Source organism: Ceratina calcarata, unplaced genomic scaffold (genome assembly GCF_001652005.2).
Source record: "Ceratina calcarata isolate Rehan_Ccalc_2016 unplaced genomic scaffold, ASM165200v1 scaffold46, whole genome shotgun sequence".
Taxonomy (NCBI): domain Eukaryota; kingdom Metazoa; phylum Arthropoda; class Insecta; order Hymenoptera; family Apidae; genus Ceratina; species Ceratina calcarata.
The window spans coordinates 163835-185412 of NW_017170028.1; the positions used below are offsets into that span (position 1 = coordinate 163835).

General features: G+C 46.5%; 1 protein-coding gene across 9 annotated transcripts in view; it reads right to left on the reverse strand.

Moving 5' to 3' along the window:
* Positions 1-21578, reverse strand: part of lilli (AF4/FMR2 family member lilliputian) — a 128419-nt gene that overhangs the window by 32933 nt on the left and 73908 nt on the right. For all 9 annotated transcript variants that reach the window (XM_026815502.1, XM_026815504.1, XM_026815503.1 and 6 more), the window contains 4 exons: positions 15396-15971; positions 13243-13302; positions 5844-5939; positions 5126-5162 (listed from right to left, as the gene is read on the reverse strand). In XM_026815502.1, coding sequence (XP_026671303.1) covers positions 5126-5162; positions 5844-5939; positions 13243-13302; positions 15396-15971 — 769 coding nt within the window. The remainder of the gene's footprint in view (positions 1-5125; positions 5163-5843; positions 5940-13242; positions 13303-15395; positions 15972-21578) is intronic.

Sequence of the window (21578 nt, forward strand, 5' to 3'; positions counted from 1 at the left end):
CTAAAAGGGTTAATAACTGTACAAAGAACAGAGCAAACTGTCTTAACTGCGAATTGTCTGCAAGAAAGTCTTCCGTTGACAATCAATACACGGCAGAGTGTGCATCGATAGTTACTATACCTGACGAGGAAATCATCTCGGTATAAGGAGAGTGCGCGTTTACGATCATGGATAAAAGGCGAAGTATGGCGATAAAAAAGGAGCGCGTGGGGAAGCGCCGGGCGAAGTTTAACCTTCTTTGATGATTCAGCAGCGATCACTCGATTTACGCGAGTTCCCCGTGACTTCATTAAGTCGATCCGGAGGACGTTCGTGTTCGTGTGGCACAGTTCCCGGGTTGCGTGCAACTTGCACAAAAGTTTTCTTGTTCCCGTGGCAATTACGATGCATGCTTGTGTCTTTATACACTTCTTATTAACGATACTTCCTTTTCGGGGCCGCGGAACGGATTAAATTGCTTGTTAGCAACTTCATTAAACCCGCGATTAAAAAGGTTCGATTTTACGTTAACACACAAGACGTAACATTACGCTCAATGCGATTAGCTAATCGCCCGATTGTCTAGAATAACCATTTCTAATATCTCAAGACGAACGAAGCATGTGATTATTATATATTTCTTTTATTACTGTTTATTGAATTTCTGAATTAGGAATGTCGTATCTTGTATTGATATTAATATTTAAAATTTCACGAATCCAATTATTCGCCAGACGCAGCGACAGAATTTAATTAAAGTGAAAGAGTTTATCTCAAAGACAGGGTTCACCGAGTAGCGTGACACGTTTCAATTTGTAAAAGCGGCCGGCCGATGGCAGCCGCCCATTATCATACAGGTTTAAGGTCGTTAAAGCAAGTTTCCACGCACAATATTAAGCAGCCTTCACATGGTTAGATTGCGATCGGTCTCTCCTTCTCGACGATCGTGCAAAGACACGCGACCGGATATGGAATAAAATAATCGTATGCACCTCGGGCAACTAAGGGCACGCGCTGATCGCCCCTAACATAAACGGACTAAAAGTATAAACGAAACCACGCAGTTTTATCCAGGCGAGATCGGGTCATCGAAACGTGATCCACGGTATTTTCCGATTCACGCGAGATTAAGAACACGGCACGAAATAAAATACTGCGCCGGGATGGCGTAAACAGAGTGAAAATATTGATTTAATCGCGCCCTTCATCTTCAAGAAACATCAATTCCTTCGTTTGTACAGCTCCGATGCTCAATGCAAATAAAAATTGGAATTAGTTAAAACACCGGTCGTCAAACACGGATGTACTAAAGTATCTTTGCCTGTAGGTACGAATGAAAAGCAGACAGAAGGATAGAGCAATAGAGCAGAGAGAGAGAGAGAGAAAGAGAGAGAGAGAGAGAGAGAAAGAGAAAGAGAGAGAGAGAGAGAGAGAGAGAGAGAAAGTCTGATCCGAGTAGATATTAATTTATCGGTCTCGTTTGTTCTCGTCGCGAGCCGCCGGCGTATAAGACGGCTGTGAGCGATTGAATATTAAGTGGCCGGGAGTCTCTGTCTGTGCTTCTCAGCGGCGAACTTCGCCCAGGGGACTTCCTCCGAACTAGAAAACGAGACTGACATGAGACCTATGACGTCGTCGTCGTTGTCGTAGTAGTCGACGATGACGGGAGGTGGAGATCGCGACGGAACGAGGACGAAACGAGCAACGCAGAAGAGATACGAGGGGGGAACCGAAGGAGGTAAAAGAGACGGGAGAAAATAGAGCGGAGCGAGACGGAACGGCGCCGCGGGCGATTTCAATAATTAATGTCACGGGAATTGCCGCGCACCGGAGTTACTACCGCAAACTTGAAATTCCCTGCCGCGGTATTCGAGGTGGATATCGGCCCATGGATAATTACTGCGATTATCCCGGGGACAAGCGAAGTCTTCTCGCGAGCTCCATCGGATTCTAATGAAAACTTCGCCGAAGCCCCGACCTATCTTCCAATAAACTTCATCCGGTGGCAATTGACAGTTTTCGCGCTCACCGCTTTTCGCTGTTTTCTCGTTGTCGGAACGTGAACCGATACCATTGAGCGCAACTGACTGATTCATTTCACGTTTATAGATCGTATTTTATTTGTTTACTATTACGCGGTTTGCGAAATTCCCGTGGATCCGTGCCAATAAAGTATATTTTGACAGAAACGCGTGTCTGTTTATTTACGCCCCTATCTCCCACAAATTTCTAGCATGCCAATAATGAACAGCGAATTGTTTCACGGTTTCACACCAAACGAATCCGTAACATCAATCGAATGAACCTGATACTATAGACAAGTTTCGAAAAGTCTTTCTGCCCTTTGCAGGTAGCGAATAAAAAAGAGATCGAAAGATCAACGAACGGTCAAAGGTAATTTGTTCGTATGGCAGGAGCATCGAGTAGAAAGTCAAACGTCACGGGTCGAAAATCAACGGTGGGGGAGTGAATTCGGGCCCTTTTCACGAGACGAGGCTACGGGAGACGGAATGGTGTGCCGACACATGGCTAAAGGTCGTCGGTCACGCGATCACGCCCCCGCTCGTTAGCACCTACGCTCGAGGTTGGTGGAAGATAGAGAAAGAGAGAGAGAGAACGAGCGAGAGAGGGTACAGGTGGATGAGAATTCCGCTTCGCGCGCGGAAGCGTGCCGGTGGTAGAGGCAGCGGCCTGTGTGGCACGCGCATTACAATTCCGACGCAGTTAACGCGTTCCCTCCTCTTAATCAGCCTCGAGACCTCCTCAAGAGTCCGTTTTTCCCTGATAAAGAGGAACCTCGCCGGCGCACACGTTCGGGGGCAAGAGGTTAAGCGTGGGTCCCGGGGATCTTACTCTCTATCCCCGTGCCATGACGGTGGGCGTTTCGTCGCTTCCGGTTCCCGGGCGGCAGGAAGTGGCTCCCGGAGAGAAATATATCCGACCACCACCCGAGGTACATTAGAAGAGCCGGCTGAAGGAGAACCGGAAGGAGGTCAGATTCCGAGATTAGATTCTGTCGGTTTCTACCTAATCGTAAAAGTCTAGCGTTTTACTAAATCGACCATATATAAGCGTAACTAAACAATTTTGTCTGCACTGTTGTCTTTGAAACGATTAAAGGATTAATACAGTAAGAGAAGCATCGCAAAAGACTGTCGTAATTTAAATACTTTATATGGTACATGTCCTCGACATAATCACCTTGTGTGTGACTTTGTAAAAATGTTTCCACGTAATTAATGCATACGGTCTAAAAGTTAAACAACTGACGCGTATATTTAATCATTTTCTTTCTCTAACTCAACAGAAATTTACATAGGACAGAACAGGTTACAATAGCGGATTGTTCCAGAACTTGATTAAAATGTCGGAACAAGCGTATGGGAGTTTACAACAGTAATGATAGTCACGAAGTGACCATAGCGTGTATATACGAGCAAACGGAAGGGAAAACCGCCGCATAGAATGGTTAATTCATGAAACAGTATCCCATGCGCTTCACCCTCTCGAGATCCAACCCCCGATCCGGCTCGGCGTCGCGTCGTTTAGAAAACGTTCGAATATCAATGAATCCACAGGTTTTTGCCCCGGACCTCGCACAATTGACACCATCTCCGTTTTCAGGGGTGACCGGCAAAAATCCAGTCAGAAGTTAACACAAATATTTTGGTTTTCGGAAACGAATCTGGTAAAAAGTTCGCACGTTCAACCGGTCCAAACACCGGCGGTTATAATGCCAGTAAGCTTGTGGATCTCTTTACGTGACCGACCATAAACATTTCGTTTTTACCCTCCAATGCAGTTACGCTTGTCGACTCTTTGCCACAGGTATCGTATTTAGGAATGGATTCCAATCAATTTCAACAAAGCGATCATAACAAAATAAAAATAACCAATATTGATAAACGATCTCTAAATTGTACAAATATTTGAAGTTAATAAAAATATAAACACGACCGTAGAAACGTTTCGTTTCAACGCAAATTTTCCAACAATAGCTGGAATATGGTTTTCTTCGTGTATGTGTAATAAAGGGCGTGCAGGCGGGGTCACAGACACAGAGCGTCGGTGAAATATAAATTTCCCCGGAACGCGACGATGAGTTAATGGGAAAGATCAGTGACTACGAAACGCGACTGCAAATTGACGTTCGGGGCTTTTCGTGGATCGCAATGAATCCACAGGTATTTTTCAACGCGGTTCACCGCGCTACTTTGTTCCCGCAAAATAATTTCGCCCGCCAGTTTTTAATTCATATGAAAATATTTCCTCGCTGAGGAAGAATAACGCGAGAATTCGTCGGTCCGAAAAAATTGTCCGGGGACAACGCGGAACGATTAAATTAGTCAGAGGCGTACCCTTTTTTTTTTTAAACGTAATCATTGTCACATGAAGGAGACGAAAAACAGACGAAAATAGGAGGAAACGAAAATTAAACCTGTCCCGAAATATCCGTTTCCGGTATTCGTCGCTGGTAAAGAGTGAGTGCGCTACGAATAACAAGGCTCGTCGTTTCACGGGGCAGTAAAATCTCTCGTTTCGCCGAGGTTAATTGCGTAATGGACTATAAATGTTAAGTGGCTGCCGGCGAAGTCGGAACGCTTTTCTAGAAGACGCGATAAATGTTCCAGGCCACCGTCTCCTTTAAAAGCGAATCTACTCCCGGAATCTTCGTTTACCTAAATGATTAAAAGACGCCAGCAAACACTATTGGAACTTGGTTAGCAAATTATGCCTCGCGAATAAATACATGCCTCGTGCGAATTTAAATTATTAATCGGTCGTTTAATCAAATCAAATGTCACTCTTCAAATAGAATTTCTTTCCCAAACTCTGTGGTAGCTGAAGCAGTACCGAGCAAAGAGCAGCGACGCTGCTCTCTTTCGAGGCATTTCCAGCGAGGGTTTAGCGTGCAATATTAAGAGGCTTGTTATCGTCAGCCTCATAATAGGATAGCTTTCACAACGCATTGCATGGCGTAGACCTTAACCAAAGGCGACAGAGAGTCACGTTCGAGTAGGATTCAACGACTTTGATCGCGCCATCGAGCATTTTCGCTCGAAACGGGATCAGCTACTATATCACCCTCCACCCCCGTACCAACGTATAACTAGCATGCACTACACACTGTGGAAAGTTCACTTACGAGGCTTCGTGGTTTCCTGCGGCGTCACTTCGGTCAACTGTAAAGAAAAAACAACGCTTGTTCAGAATTGATAACGTCGCACCAAAGACGACATACATCGCAAGCTCATTTCCATTTTCGTTTATTTTTACATAATTATTAGTATTACAATGAATTTATTACATCAGAAATCTTGAATCAGAGCCAAAGCTCAGAGCTTCCCATGTAGGAGACGTCGATATCGATCGATCGAGTGCATTTCGCGATACTAGAAGAAACCGAAATGCTACGCTAGCGGGCTGGTTTTTTAGAACAGCTACACACGAAGGTACGCGAAAGCCGGTTTATCCGTAACGAAAGGCGTCCATCTCGGCCTCTTGACACGGTGCCAAGTGGCACGAAATACTTCTCCGATTGCTCGATACAATTCGGAACGTTTGCACAATCGATACGCGCCTATACACTGTAATCGACAATAAAGAGAAAACGAAATCTATGTAATCAACGAGAATTTAATGAATCTTCAATTCATCAGAAATTGAAACATGAGAAATATAATGAGTTATTAAATTAATCGAGTACTTTTTAACTGATGAAATACTTCATGACCAAGGAAACAGGTAAATCTACATTAATTTCCTTAATGGACGCCTCAATACTGATTGCAACAGAGTAGACAGATAATGCGAAACGAAATATACGCTCGATCAATTGCATGAAACAGAAAAGGGATTGTCACCTTGGCTAGCACCGTATTGAACGTGAACTTCGACTCGAGCTCCTTCCTCGGCGTTTGGGCGATTGCCGTCAGCGGCGTGGGCGGCATCGTCATTTCCTGAAACACAGAGGATCGATCGATTAATGTTTACACCGTCGTAACTGATTCAACTTAATTGCACATCTAAACCCCTTTGATACTACATACGAGATAATGAAACGAAAGGGAATACGATCTCTCTCTCTCTCTCTCTCTCTCTCTCTCCCTGTTAATCAATCTTATTTTATCTGCTCTTATTGGAGACCTGGTCATATCTGGCATACATTTTTAGATCAATCTGTTGCCTCGCTAAATGAGAAAATAAAATCAGCTGAACCCTGCCCCCCCGTCACGTGCAACTGTCGCGCGTGAACGAAAGCGAGCACTTTTGCGTAAGACCAGCAGCATCTAGGTTAACGTTACGTCAACGGGCAGCGGGATCACGAATTCCGCGTGCGACCGTCGACGACAAAGCCGACGGGTCCGTACGCGGAACCCGTGTCTATTAACGTAGCGTGGTCTCGCCCACGCGCGTGCATCACAGGGACGCAAACGCGCGAACAATGCAGAGCGCGTCTGGTGCATCGAGTACACACGGCTGAACGAAACGCATTTCCACCGGGCGACGGGCGAATCGTCGGGACCGATTCATTGACCCGTCGAGACATCCGTCGACGCCGAACAAAGAACGACGAGACAAAAGAGCCTCCTCCTCCTCCTCCTCGTCCTCTACTCCGCGGCGCGTTCGACCGCTTATATTCTTCCTACGATCAACGACGATGCCTCTTCTCCTCGTTGTTTACCGCCGCTACGAATTATGCAGCGTGCAGACCGCGAAAATTGGACCCGGCCTCGCGGCGAATTCCCAAGAGAGCATTCGATCGGACTGACGCGGCGACAACCAAGTTCTCGATCTACTTTCCTCTGACTCGACGTACTATTTATTGTTGCACGGGAAGATAAACGTTCGAGCGTAAAACATTAACGAATTTTGTTGACATAATTCAAGCACATGTAGTATTCGATACGATACGATTTAATTAATTTAATTAATCATCGATTTGGAATATGATTTCTTTCGTATTAATGTTATGCAAATTTCTTAGAACCGAGGTACGACGATAAGCTGATCCAACTGTTCACGTGCTACTGACACGAATCGATGGCCGCTGACAATCGACGCCTCTCAAACGCTGCCCACGCTCGGGCACGTTCGATGCAACGCACGTGCATTCCAAAACGTGCGCAAGACAAAAGCTTGTAAGGAATGAAATACAGATTTTATATTGTCAACAACGACAAAAACAATGTGCATATAAATTATTATCAAATAATGTCAATTAATAATTGAATATAAAAACAAATTATGTGAAGCGTGTGACGTGCAAATTCGCACCTCGAGCGTGTCGCACGAGTATTTTAAAGAAAAACAGTACTAGAACCGGCTATTCGTTCCGATGAAAGTTATAACCGAGCTTCTAGTGGCTCCTATGTGTCGTCACACGTTCTCGAGAGACTCTCTACCGTTTGACACGCGATAACTTCGGAATCTGGCTTGGGTGCTTGCCACCATACTTTATGAAACGAACCAGATGACCCAGTGACCCACAGAGGGTTACTATTTACCTAAAAATAAGCGCTATGCCAGGGCGTGACACATCTGCTGAATCATTTAATAAAGATCAATCGGGAATTCATTAAGAAAATGTAAACGCTCCATTTCATATGCATAACTCACGAATTTGCATACTACTTTTCAACAAAAAGAGCATAAAAACTGTCAAAAAAATAATTACGAATGAAAAAGGAATGATTCATTAGTCTTTTCCGATTGAATAATTCACGCAGATTATTTGATCGCACTTCCATCTCTTATCAATCCCGTTATCGAGGAGACTGAAAAATATTCTATATTATACGTTTGCACGTACGTATGTATAAGCAGAGATGTATGGATTGTCCTGCGAAAAAGAATAACGCGACCGCGGAGTGCGGGATCGGTCGACGATCATACATAATGTAAGGCAAGCGCGTCGTGAATATAACGGTGAAACGGCAATGGCAGAGCGTTATCCTTCGAGCGGAAACGCGCGGTGGAACATCGTTACCAGTTAACGTTCCGATATTTTTCCGCTCCACGTTCCTCCGCGGATGGGAAAAATAGCTCTCCACGCGTTTCCACTCACCCGATTCGCCGTTTAATTGGCGCCCGACAGATTTCGATGATCCGCGTCGCTGATCAAACATGAAATTCATACAACGCCGTACACTTTTTTATTATTGCAAATCATAAAATCGTTAAAAACAAGTAACAAGATCGGTTTATCTAGATTCGCGTAAATATATCTATTTTTCTTAAAATGGGAAGAAGGTCAATGAGATTAAAAAACGCGATTGAATCCGACGATTCCGAGGCTAGACTGCGAGAGGAGAAAACGAAGCAGTGAGAGAGAAACGAAGGGAACAGACCTATGGTGCGTCGTTAATCGCGACTTATTATTCTCGCATCGGCCGTGTGCAGCATCGAGACGCGCGTGACTCGCGTACAGAATCGTTAATTTGCGTCCCGACGGCCACGACACCGTCAGCGACGTCGCTTAGGGCCGAACGAAAAAGGACTTGATGCGTTTGGCAAACGTGTCGAGCTCCGGCGAGAAAATTCCCCCGGGGCTGAGTCACCCTCTCTCTACGCGCGATTTACCATTTCATGCGAACTAGTTATAGTACTGCACGCGTGCCCGGAGAGCTTTATTCCCGGTGAACACGAAACGTCACCGCCACGGGGTTTATGGAGACTCCGCGAGCCGTCTAATAGATCCGATGCGAATGGACGCGTTGAACCAGGCGTGTAACGTGTCATTTCGCGAGGGTAGATCGATTTTAAATTAGATTCCATTTCCTATCTCAATATCGGGAAAGTAGCCGTTTGAATTATTCAACTGAGTGAAATTTCGAACAAATTAAACAAAATCCGTCAGTGGTTGGTTATTGGCTTAAACGGGATGATTAATTATTCGAGCAAGAATATAATAAAACCGGATGATTTCTTGTCGACCAGTGAAACGTTCTAACTTGGTCAAACTGAATTTCGAAAAAAATTCAAACTTTGTGTCACTGAAATATTTAATGAGATATGAAATTGAAATTCGCCAATGAAGTTTCGATTAAAATCGTTGCATGATTGATAAAGCTCGGGCGAAGGAGTCTCAGAAAATTTCAAGAACCGCTGACTGCGATAAGATAGTACGTCCTCGCGACACAGTCGCTGAATTATTTATTCCAAACAGGCGAGAGAACAAAGGGGTTCGATGATCCGTAGCGTGACTACGAGGCCGAGCAAGAAAATCGCATTTATCGTCACCCACTTCGGCTATTCACGAAAGCTGTTCCCTCTACCGTGACAAGGGGTGAAAGAACTCGTTTAACCAAAAATTTCAGATCACAAATCAATCAATCATACGATTCCAATATTCTTCCAAAGAAAATTGTACAAATCCCGTGAATTGGAACGAACAGAAAAATTGTTTTGCTGTTATTCACAGTTTAAACTAAAGAGCTCGAAAACGTGCTGCAGAATCTCTCGGAACATTTTGAAAATGTCTCGCGCAGCTCATTTCCGTTATCCAAAATCCGACACCGGATCGTCGACTATCGGAACTCGCATTCACCGCGAATACAAGTATACGGGTGCTCGCGTTTCTAACGGGCCGAGCGGAAAGGCCATCGATTCCGGCGACAACAAACATCGACGAAAATCGCCGTTTTCTATACCTACCGCCGGGAGATCGATCGCCGAGCGCGGAAACGCGTTTTCCATTTCCATCCAGCCGCCGCCGCCGCCGCCGCCGCCGCCGTGCCGTGGACGTATATACCGCGCGCTTTTATTCATCCCCCTCCGCGAATTTACGGCCGACCGGCGCACCGTTTCGCTCGCGATGGAATCTTTTATTTCGGTAACGGTTTTTCGACCAGCCGGCTCTGTTTCACGGATAAATATTATCCTCGTCGAATATTCCATTCGATAAACCGTGCCGGGAACTCGGATTTCCGAACGGTGTTGCCTCGCGTGTATTTTTACCCGGTAAACGCGACAGACAGATCGTTCGTAACAATGTTCCTCGAGGCGATCTCTCTTTCGTTCGAGTAAAATAATTAATTTTAACGTAATTTACAAATGAAAACGGTACTACTGCTCATATCAATTTTAATCGACACGAAGAACGAAACTCATTTAATGCAGATCACACGGAATGTGATTGATGAATATAAAACAAACATCACGTACGATCCTGTTAAAACATCACAGAACCGTACAATGTTCTAATCGACTCGAAGGTCGCCAGACCTCCAGACCAGGGACCTTAGGTACGCGACCACGTTAACTCGATCAAGTTCGAGTTGATCTTATAAAATCGGGGTTGTCCCTACGTGCTAACAGTTAATACGAACCGGAGAAGTAAACGCGAGACGGAAAAACACGATCGTTTTACGTGTATCGTGTGCTGGAAGGTTGATCGAAGCCCGGCGCGGTGTGCGGGCACGCCCCGCCGCGCCGGTCGAAAACTGGATTAGCCGCGATTTATAGGGGCTACACGGGAATCGAATTTAAGCTCGTGGAGAGAAAAAATCTCGAACGCGCGCCGGTCATGCGGCGAACGGCGATATTCGACCTGCAGGAGTTTACCTCGCTAAATACACCCGCGGGCCATAATGGAGCTTGAAAATTTCCCGATTAATCGGCGAACGCACCGGACGAAGAGGTGGATCAGGTAGCCAGGGGACGGCGGCGGCTCGATATGACGGAAGGGGATGGGGTGTTGGACGGATAACGGTGGCGAAAGAACGCGATACCGCTTCAGAAGCAGCAGGCTAGACCAACGCGATCGTCGTCGTCGTCGTCGGCGAGCGCAATTAGCAGCCGCATTTACGATGCCTACTGGCGCAACTCTCGTATTTTCCCACGGGCAGAGCCGTGAGAATAATTCATGGGCCTCGACGGTGCTTCTATACCAAACGACCAGGCCGGTCTGCAGGAAGGAGGATGCGACGGGAAAAGGGGGACAGAGAAAGAGAGAACGAGATAGAGGAAGAACGAGAGAGCGAGAGAGAGAGAAGAGTCAGAGCTACAGCACGCCAACGACTGGCCGGTAGTATCGTCATAAATTCGCGCTGAAAGTGGAAAAGCCCGGAGAGAACGGGAACGTCGACTCTCGACGGAAACTAAAGCGAACGGATGCTCCGTTTCTGCGGCAAATCTGAGAGAAGACTTTGACCCTTTGCCCGCGCTCCCTCTATATGTCTCCCTTGCCGATCCTCCGGCGAATTAAATGTCAAATGTCCCAAGATTCATGGAAAATGTTTCTATGTTTTACCCTGAAAAGTGATGAGGGTGTCGAGATGGAAGGGTGGCGGTATCAGGCTATCGCGTGTTTGTAAACCGAGGGCGATCAACCCTTTCGCTAAAGGCGTTTTGGTCAACGAGCGGTCATGCACGGCTTTCGTACACAAATCGTATTAATAACAACTTATGAAGCATCGACAAAAATGGACGATACAATAAAATTAATGAACAGTAATTATTTCGAACACGATTATCACTAACGATTTATCTTGATTTTGATTTGTAAATAAAATATTAAATCGAGATCGCTTCGACGTCGTCGTTTATGTAAGTATTCAGTAAGGGTCGCGACGATACGAATTACGTTGGGAAACGCATCCGGTAAACGGAGGAATACATAATTAACGTGTGTCAAGGGCCAAGAAAATTAAGCGATACCCCAAACGAAAGGGAAAACGGTCAACGCCCATGCACCCGCCTATCGAGTAAACGTTAATTACTTTCCATCAGCACGCGTATTCGACATCGTTGCCACCGGTATCTCGATGCTCGATCAAACGCGTTAAAATATTGCCAGCCTCATAATGATATCAATCCGCTGATAATCGCCGCTACGCCGTGTCCATAAATTAACACACTCGATCCGGGTACTCGAGCGAGAGGGGCTGGCTTTTACCGATCACTGAAACCGGAACATTATACCTACCCGAAAATCTCGTTACACGGACGAGCGACGAGTTAAACCGGTGGGCGTGCCGCGTCGTGGGGCGAGGGGGCCAGATATTTCGTTTCGGGGTCCCGTGAAGATCGGATTCCTAGACTCCCACGACGCGACGGGCATCCATTCCCGACTCCGTCGTCATTATTCTCTATTCACGAATAGAACCGGGTCAACCGGCAGTTTATCGGCCCGATTGCAACCGTTCATCGATGGAATCGAGTCCACGGTACGCCCGCGCAAATTGTTTCGGACCTACTCCCCCCTTTTTCTTTTCATACATCCAGCGTGTGGTAATGCTGAATGCCTCGGGACGTCGAGAATGAACACGGTACATCGTTTCATTTACGATTTTTCATCAGACAAGAGTTTAATGAAAGAGCTTAATGAATGATTTTATCCCGACTAAATACTAAAGTCAAAAGCACATCGGTATCCGAGGGATCAGGATTGAATTCGGGGTCGCAATGGCATTGGTTTATCGTGTTGATTTAGATGGAAACAGGATTGCACCTATCGATGGAGATTACCGGTAATCACGCCGGCACGTGACTCGTCGTGCATCCTCCGAGCCATGGAGAAGTTTCCACGGATCCGTGTTATTCGCGATATCTCTAAGTCGTCATTACGCTGGCTTGCTTCGTGAACTAACTAACATCATCGATTAATCGAATAAGTTCGAACTATCTGAAAACTCGTGCAACTTCCGAAGAATTTTCGTTGCGCGGGCGTGAAATAAGGATAGCCAGACGTACTCCTTACACCCTCTCGACCGATCATCGATACACCCGGACAAACTTTCGATTAGTTCCGTAGTTGTGCCCGCGGACTCATCGGCTCGAAATAACTCGAATCGAACCTATGTCTCAAGGATACGTATCTATAAATAGTAGCCGTCGTTTTCATACTGTAACCGCGGCGCATTGCTCGTCGTTCACGGGAAAGCTTTCTACGTGGAAAAGATTCGACGGTCGGCCGGTTCCATTAAACGACCGGCGCGGCGACAAAGTTCCCCGATCGGCTGTGGGGTGCGAAATTGTGTGCCCGAGCCTCGATGCGACAGTGACGAAAACCGATACAGCCAGACCGAAACGGTTGGGTCGATTCGGTCGAACGGCAGCCACGATATGACCGCGGGAGAGAGATAGCGTTTGTATCGGCGAGAAAATTGGCTTATCGACCATGTCTGAACTCGGCCGGCTCGGCTAAAGGTAAACTTCATCGTTTACCGTTACGTATCCCATAATATCGTACTTCCGCAAAGTAGTATCAACAATCCCGAGAAAAATGATAACAGTGATTGATATTTATGGCTGACTTACCTTCAGAATATTCTCCACATCGGCTGAATTTTCAGTGAGAGCGGGCCTCGAAATCGTTCCCTGAAACAAATAGAAGATCGATAAGAATCGAGATAACTTTTTACCGTCTCATTATTCGGTTGATTTGTTGCCCGTTAATTCCGCGCGTATAAGGGCCTCCACTTGTATCACTTAAGACCATGTGTAATCAAATCATCACGCAACACGGTAAAGAAGCTTAACGAGCTTTCTAGTTTATAACAGACAGGCACGGTTGAAACACGATAAAAAGGGGGGGAACAAGCAAAGCGGATTTTCTTTTCATTCCGCGGCACTACTTTCCTCCTCCGGGCGACGCGTCGATGGAGTTAAACGACGATAAACTGAGAGAGTCGGACCGCAGCGCGGATGTTAATTAAAACGATTCCGATTCGAGGCGGTCACGATGGAATCTCTCTAGCCGAGTCCTTTCCACGATTTATCACGAGCTCTCGAGCGATCATTAATCAACACTCTCTCCTCTGTCTCGCTCTTTCTTTCGCGAAGAAAAAACGCATTGAAAAGAGCAGCCCGGACGCCCATTACGAGCAGAGCAAGTCGAGTAGTCATTGCTCGGAGGAAAACGCGGAGACAATAGAGGAAATGCGTGGACTTGGAAGGCTAAAAATCATGGGGAGAAACACAGAGTGAAAAGGAGTGGGCGCGGAGGACCGTTAGCCGGAGGACACGACAGAAACCGAGGAGACGAAAAGAAAAATGCGATGAGAGAAAGACGCTGAGGAACCGTGAGATAAATAAAAGAGAAACGCGTTGTGGAACGATTATGGTATTTATTATTATATCAACCCTTCTTAACCTCGCTCGTTACTTTTTCCTACAGAAACAATTCCGTTTATTTGGATGTCCAAGGATGAGAGAAATCTCATTTAGTAAGCGCAGCGATTAAAATTCAGATTAGGATCGAGGCACTGCGTTCAAATATAATTCTCTCTTAAAAGCTTCAATGGAAATAAGGAAAAATCTGATTTGAAAAGAGTTAATAGTGTGCAACTGTACTTTTCATTCTGGTCCTTCTCTTCTTCGATGTTGCACCTAACCGCGAAGCTAATTTCACGGATGAAAACGATCGACAAACAGACCGGTGGACGAATGAATCGAAGAAGAGCAGAGACGAGAGGGAAAAAGATAAAGGCGAAAGGAGAGACAGTAGAGCAGTGGAATCAATTTTCTACGGGATAGCTGCGAAAGGGCGACGTCTGCGATTCTCCAGCCAACCCTAATTGTATAAGTATACTGGTGGAACGAGAGGGAAACGCTCTCCAAGTGAGTGCGATAAAGACCGAATCGGAAGAGGTCGATCGATAGTCAATCTCAATGAAATTTGCACCTCGAGGAGTCACGCGTAATAGGGCTCGACCAAACTCGACCCCTCTCGTTCCTACGAGTCGTGTCCTTTCCCGGATACGGAAGGTACAGTCCTCCAGCGGTATTTCCATTGAAAAGCAATTCGTTTCCTGTCAACGAACCTGTCGCCGTGATGCTTTCATCGAGCACCGAGACCAGCGCGGCACGTTCGGGGCTCGGATGGAACGCGAGAAGCCAGTAATAACCTCTTTATTGTCACCTCCCGCCGATTAATACCATGGGAATTGGTTGATCTTTTGCTGGACGATCGATCGAGAGCTTAAGCTACCGAATCCTATACTTCCAACCCTTTGAAAACCGAATTTAATATCCCGAGTGTCGCAACTGTGATTCAAAGCTCGTTCAATAATTTACGATTAAAGCCCTCTATTTAAATATTGATTTACTTTATTAGCAGGATTTATTACCATTGAAGTGTGATCGGAAATCGAGTGCGAATGCAACTGGTCTGTTCGTCTGTTTACTGTCGTATCACAGGAAATGCACAGAAAATGTTTACAATCGCCAGTGCGATTAAGGTCGGTGGGATAGCTAATGCGGGGACCGTAGAACGTTGGAAGGCTGGCACCGAGCCGACGAGCACGGAATCGGCGAGACACCGTTGGGTAACACACAAAAAATACACGCATCGTCGGCGACATTTTACTCGTGTAAACAAGAACCAAGAGGGACAGAGCGAGGAGAAGCGTCGCGAGGAGCGAGGAGACACGGGGGTGGATGGCCACGAAACAATGGAAATCGATACTCACGTTATCGAGAGGTAACCTGGACAGTCTGCTACCGACACAGTGAAGCCTGCTGCCTCCTCCGCCACCACCACCGCCGCCGCCGCCGCCGCCGCCGCCGCCGCCGCCGGAATTCCCAATATTCGAATTGCCAACGAGCGGACCGTTCCCGAGTGAATTCAGGGGTGGGCCTTTGGCTGTTAATAAACCGTGGCTACGATGATCGTTGCTGTTCCCACTGTGCTTCACCGGTTGGCCGGGGTAGCTACCCCTGCCGCCGTACGGCGGTTTTCCGTCGGCGGGTTTCACGAAACCACTCCGTTGATGATTTGACGACGTCGTTGAGGAAGAACCGTTACTAATCCTCATTCCTCCGGGTTTCTTAAATTCCTGGGAACATGGAGAACTCTTGGAATTCGAGACAACCGAGCTGGAACTCGTTCGCACAGGCGTGGGCGACGGAGACGGGGCAGGACTCGGTGGTACACCCTCAATGCCGATCAGTCGTTTAGGCTCCTCCAGGAGATGCTTCACCAGTGAATAGTTGCCTAGTTTCGATTGGATCTGCTGAGTCGTGCTATCCCGGGCGTCGGGGTTCACCTGAAATCACAAAATTCCTATTATGAACACGACATTCTTCGTACCAATTGAATAGAACTGAAGCCGTAGACCAAGTCCAAATTAGATGTTTAATTGCGCTTCGTCTAATCGATTTACAATCAGAATATTTTAATAACGTGTAATGAGAAAAGGTTGGACTAATAAAAGACTGAACAGCTTCAAGGGCGGGTACGCGAGGCGTGTACCCACTTGGGTACGTAGCACGCGTTTTCGCACGTACGAGCAATAATAATTAATACGGCGTAACAGTGGCTGGCAAGTTTACGACGTCGTTGTGCCGGGGCCGAAGAGAGAAATTCGTGTTCGACCCGTAGCGCGGGAGCTAGTTACATTGTTGGCGCACGACGTATGATGTGACAGACAGGCTCGTACATAAGCGTTTATGATCCGTCGCCGGCGTTTCTCTTCGCCTTTGTCTTTCGGGACAATGCGATCGAATCGCGGTTTAATAAGGAGGGGCAGGAGAGGAACCGAGGAAACTTAACGTGATTAATGAGCGCGCTATAAATCACGTACACTTGTTCGCACCGGAGACCCGGGACCCTTTTTTTGACCTTTTTCTTTCCTATCCCGAGTACCTACCTACCTAACACCAGCGCACCGGCCGGTTCTTTAACGAGCACACCGCCCGATGCACATCGCGCGCTTCGCGGACTGCAATTTTCGAAGAAAATCATTAATTCGCGCCAACGCGCGCTTTTCTACCATCGACCGGAATTTAACCGGCAACGAATCTCAGACGTAGAGACAACAAGTGGACAAAGAAAAATCGATAAGACCTAATGACTGCGGACAGAAGTTGTTACCAACGAGAGAGCGACTTCTGCAGTTAGTAAGAACGATTTGAATCTAAGATAGAGTACTGATAATTATCAGAATTTTATTTTTAGTGTAAAAAAAATATTGATTACATAACATATGTACGATGTTCAATTTCGATGAAGATCTACTGTTTCTACAATCGAGTTGTTTCTATTTTTAATCGAACTTGGGAATAAATCATCATCTTTTCTCAGAAGGAGAGTGCTCGGTGTATGGCTAATTACTCGTTAGAGAGGGATCCGAGAGAGCGCGGAGATGACATAAACGCGACGCGCAGCACGCCGCGACGCCACAAGAAATTGCGAGGGAAACTCGTCGAGGGAAGAACGAGAGGAGAGGAACGCTTAGGTGACCAGGTCAGGGACTTCCCTTCCACCCAGACCTCGCTCAATCGTGTCTCTTCTTTTCCTCGCTCTCGAGCTTTGTCCCTCGATCCTCTCCTTCCAGCGGCCTGTCCGAGGAACTCGTCTCTTTAATCGCGGCTCGTTCTCGTGCGCGCAGCCACCGTGCACGCAAGCAGCCGTAAAATCCATCGCCGAAAACCTCGTAAAAACGGAGGGAATATAACACGCGGTCGTAACGCGGGCGTCGTTAACGAGGAACGATGCGTCGTGACGCAAATTCCCGCAATCGCTGTTATGCACCCCCGGTTTCCACTCCGCCTCTCTCTAACTCCTTCTCTTTCAATCCAGTTTTCTATTTTACCTTCCGGAACATTTTGCGTTCGACTCGAGAAATGGCGATCGTAAATTTCTCGTTATGATAAAAGGCAACTTCGTTGACTGGTGCAAGCGACTATATATATACTGCACGAGGTAAATTCGGAGCTTGGAGATATGTGATCGAACGTAATCACGATAAATGGAAAATCTAAACTGTTTCGCGATACTCAAAGGGACAAGTTCGATATCGACCCTTTGGATCTCTCTCTCTCTCTCTCTCTCTCTCTCTCTCTCTCTTTCTCTGTATAGACAGAGGATCGATCAGAAACGCTTGGCTCTGAAACGCAAGTCGCGCACGAGGTACATGCAACGGGCACGTGCATGCGCACGCCCACGCATGCGTTCATCAAATTCCTCCTGCGGACAAAAACGATTTCATCGCTTTGATTCGCTTACACGAGCGGCACGCGCGTCCTTCTCTCTTGGTCAATCCACTTTCGAAATACGTTCGAACAGATATTTGTTGTCGGTCAACCAAAAGCTTTTCCAGCGACCAACGAAATGGCTATTCGGGCGCAGTTTTGTGTTCACAGACTTTGTTAATTTACTTTGTTCTCGCGGAAGGACAGGTCTATTGCCTTGGCAAAAGTTCCGACTGGGTGATCCGAGGAGATTAACAGGAGAGGACGCTCGATGAGTTTTAATCAAGAAGCGTTGGGCAGATTTCTTCTGGGAACGAGAATGGATAAAGAATACGACAGCCTCGTCTTGTCGAGAAGGAGAGCAGGGTGCAAGGGTGAAACTTTATTTAACGGCCGCCTCGCGTGCGGCAAGAAAATAGGAGCAAAGTGTACAAGAGAGAAGAGAGAAAGAGAGAGAGAGTGGGAGCCAGTTGGCAAGCGGCGAGCAACGAATAACGCTCGTACGTGTGTAAAGCATAGCCAAAGATTGCTTACCCTCGCGTCGTCGTCGCCGTCGCCGTCGCCGTCGCCGTCGCGGTCGTGACGCGACGCGAGAAAATTTGGTTTCGTGCTCTAAGACTCTTAAATTAGCAACAGTTCGCTCGTGTACTGTCAGCGCGGTGTTGGCATTTCATCTAGGCGATCGCACGATTTGCTACGAGCAGAAAATGAATCTTGACACGAGCGTTTCGATTACTTCCCTGGCGTCGCGTTGACGAATCGGAAATTCACTAAGAATTAGTAGACCGTCAAACAGAGGATGTTGATCCTAAATAACAGATACGTTCGGAATGGCAGAAACTAAATATTCTTGGACTACTGCACGCGAATATATACGAGATTGTTTGTCGTTGTACCGACGTACTGGCATGAAAGAGTAAAAATAAAATGAAATGGATTTTTATCAAAACGTCAGTACACTGGTACCTCTAAGAGATTCAAGATGTAACCGCGCCAAGAGGTCGGAGCGAAAGAAGGAAGAAAAGAAATCACGGCCCGGCACCAGTCGTCCAAGTACGGTTTCTTGTCGCGTACAGGTTTGGACCAAGCAAGCCAGCGAATCTTCCGGAGGAGTTATCAATCTTTTCCTTTTACCTCCTCCCCTCGTAGGTTCGGGTTCAACGCGACAGAAATTACCCCGGAGGCATCTATATTGTGCTCACGACTGGCAGCCGTATCACGCGCCACGATGTCTATATAAATTACGCGGGATCTCCAAACAACCAACTTTCCCTTCTCTATCTCGCCTCCCACTTCCCCCTACGCCTCGGTGTCCCCTTCATGTTCCAGTTCTCTGAAAATTTTCATCGAACTCCGCGTACTGATTTACGACTCAATCTTCGAACGAGAGACGGTCGATGTTCGCAAGCAGCTTCCCGATCGGTCGTTTTGCGCAAACAACGAGAACTTCCCGTGAAACAGAAAGGGTATTACTACTTAGCCGAAGATCGGAAAAAGCGAGCAAGTTAAGCTATTTACGGCAGCGAAAACTCGATCGGGACTGTCAAACATTTCTCATCTCTGAGCGATTGCGAAGATGTTCGAAGTACTGAATACTCCAGTTTAAACACGGCAGGAAAGAGAGAATCGTTTTTTATCACCTCGTACAGCTCGTGAAGGTAATCCGAAGGAAAGGGATGATCGCTAAAAAGACAGCTGCCGCATCCACCCGTTGAGAAGGATCACCGAAACGGCGCGGCGACCCAAAGGGTATCGAATCGAAATAACGGACGGGGGTGACAAAGAGCCGAGGGTTGCCTGGGAAAATCTGATGCGCCAGAAGAGTTTCTTGCTCGGAAGGATTTTTCGTAGTCGTTCGTCGTTCTTTCGAGCTTCCCTTTGATATTACCCATGCCTCACCGCCGCGTCGCGGAGGGATGAAATATCGTCGGAGTTTGCGATACCGCGGCGGATGAAGAGGACTTTAAACGACCTGCCTCGGCCCCGGGTCTCTCTTATGTATACGCGCACGCATACATGAAACGGTAATGGACACGTCCGAGAAGAGGGAGGAAAGAAGGAGGATACGTAACGAGTAAAATGTCATCTCTTGCGGTTTCTCGTGGCAGCCGCAAGAGAAATGCGCGTCGAAGGACGTCCGCGCATCGAACGGATACCGCTTTGTGGTCGAATACTGAAATTTCTATCTCTGATCCAGGTGCGAGAGTCTAATAGATCGTCGACCGTGAGAATCGTCTGTCGTTAGCGGAGAGACAATGCAAACTATAGATGAAACGTCGATTGAAGTATTCTAACCGCGAACCGGGTCGCTTCTAATCGGGATTATATTTAAAACGATCGAGCTACCGGCTCTACCCTCTAATCCTAGAGACCGAGAAAAGCTGATCAAAAATGTCAGCTATCTCGATTATCCCAGACAATCTCAAATAGAAGCTTTAATTATTATTCATGTGATTAAAACTGCTAGCAGTTTAGAACGTTTTTAGGTTTGTTACATCCCGTATTCCTCTGACCTGAGCATGAGGTCACAACGAAATATTTGAAAATCTGTGGTTGTCAGTTATCATCGTTGCAAGCAGTACAGCTATTCTTACTCTTACACCCTTTCAAGAATATACCATATAAAATGCACGCAGCAAGTATTTACAGGATATAATAAATTGTATATACTTATATGTAATTTAATATCGATGATAGCAATTTCGAGGGTCATAAAGAAAGATGGGACAAAAAGTGTATCGAAATCTGTCCAATTTCTAATTAGCCAAGCGGAAACGGCTACTAACATCAAAGAGTTAAGATTGTTTCCAAAGGGGAAGAGACCGGATGGTCGGATCAGAAGCCAGGGGCATGCCGGCAGAAGAAGCGGTGGGTAAAAAACCGCAAAGATTTCAAGGAGGCAGGTGAACGTCTCGTTTGAGGTTACGCGAGCATTTACCGCTACTGCCGCTTATAAATAGCAGAACAATTTCACGTTTTACATTAATAAGCAAAATTATACAAATACTTTGTACGTCTGATTAATAAAAATGTTTATCGAAGCGGAACGACAGAACGCTGATTCCATTTAGAATAAAGGCAATTGTGCCGTGCCCCTCATTCGATTCAAACCTTTTATCAATCGTTCTAATACTTGAACGATATAATGTACTTTTCTGACCGCTTTCAAAGAACAACGAAAATCCACGTAGTGGCCGTGGCTCCGCGTACTAGATGCAGTTTGCCGTTGGGAACCGACTACTGAAAGCCCGAGCTACGTTCGCCTTCTCACAGAAATTCTCTTTCCAGTCGGCTGCCTCCATCTGACAGCTGCTGCACCATGGATGAAAGCTCTGTTCCGCCGTGCCGCGAAATACACACGTACCGATGCATACTCGTCGGCGAGAACGGTGTGCACGTGAACACGTAAATTGCACGCGGCGGAATCTTCCCGTTTGTTCGGATGTAATCGAAAGCAAAAGGTTACGTCACTTTTGGCATATCATCCTGTGATACCCGTTTTCCACTCGTACACTTCCGCGCGAAAGTTATGCTTGCATACGCGTCTCCTCGTAAAAATTGTGAAAAAAGTGAAATGGAAACGAGCATAGAAACTTTTATTCACCGTTAAATACCTTTGGACCCTCGCTTAAAATTTGGAAATTTAATAAACTTTACACTAAGAGAATTAATGATAAGCA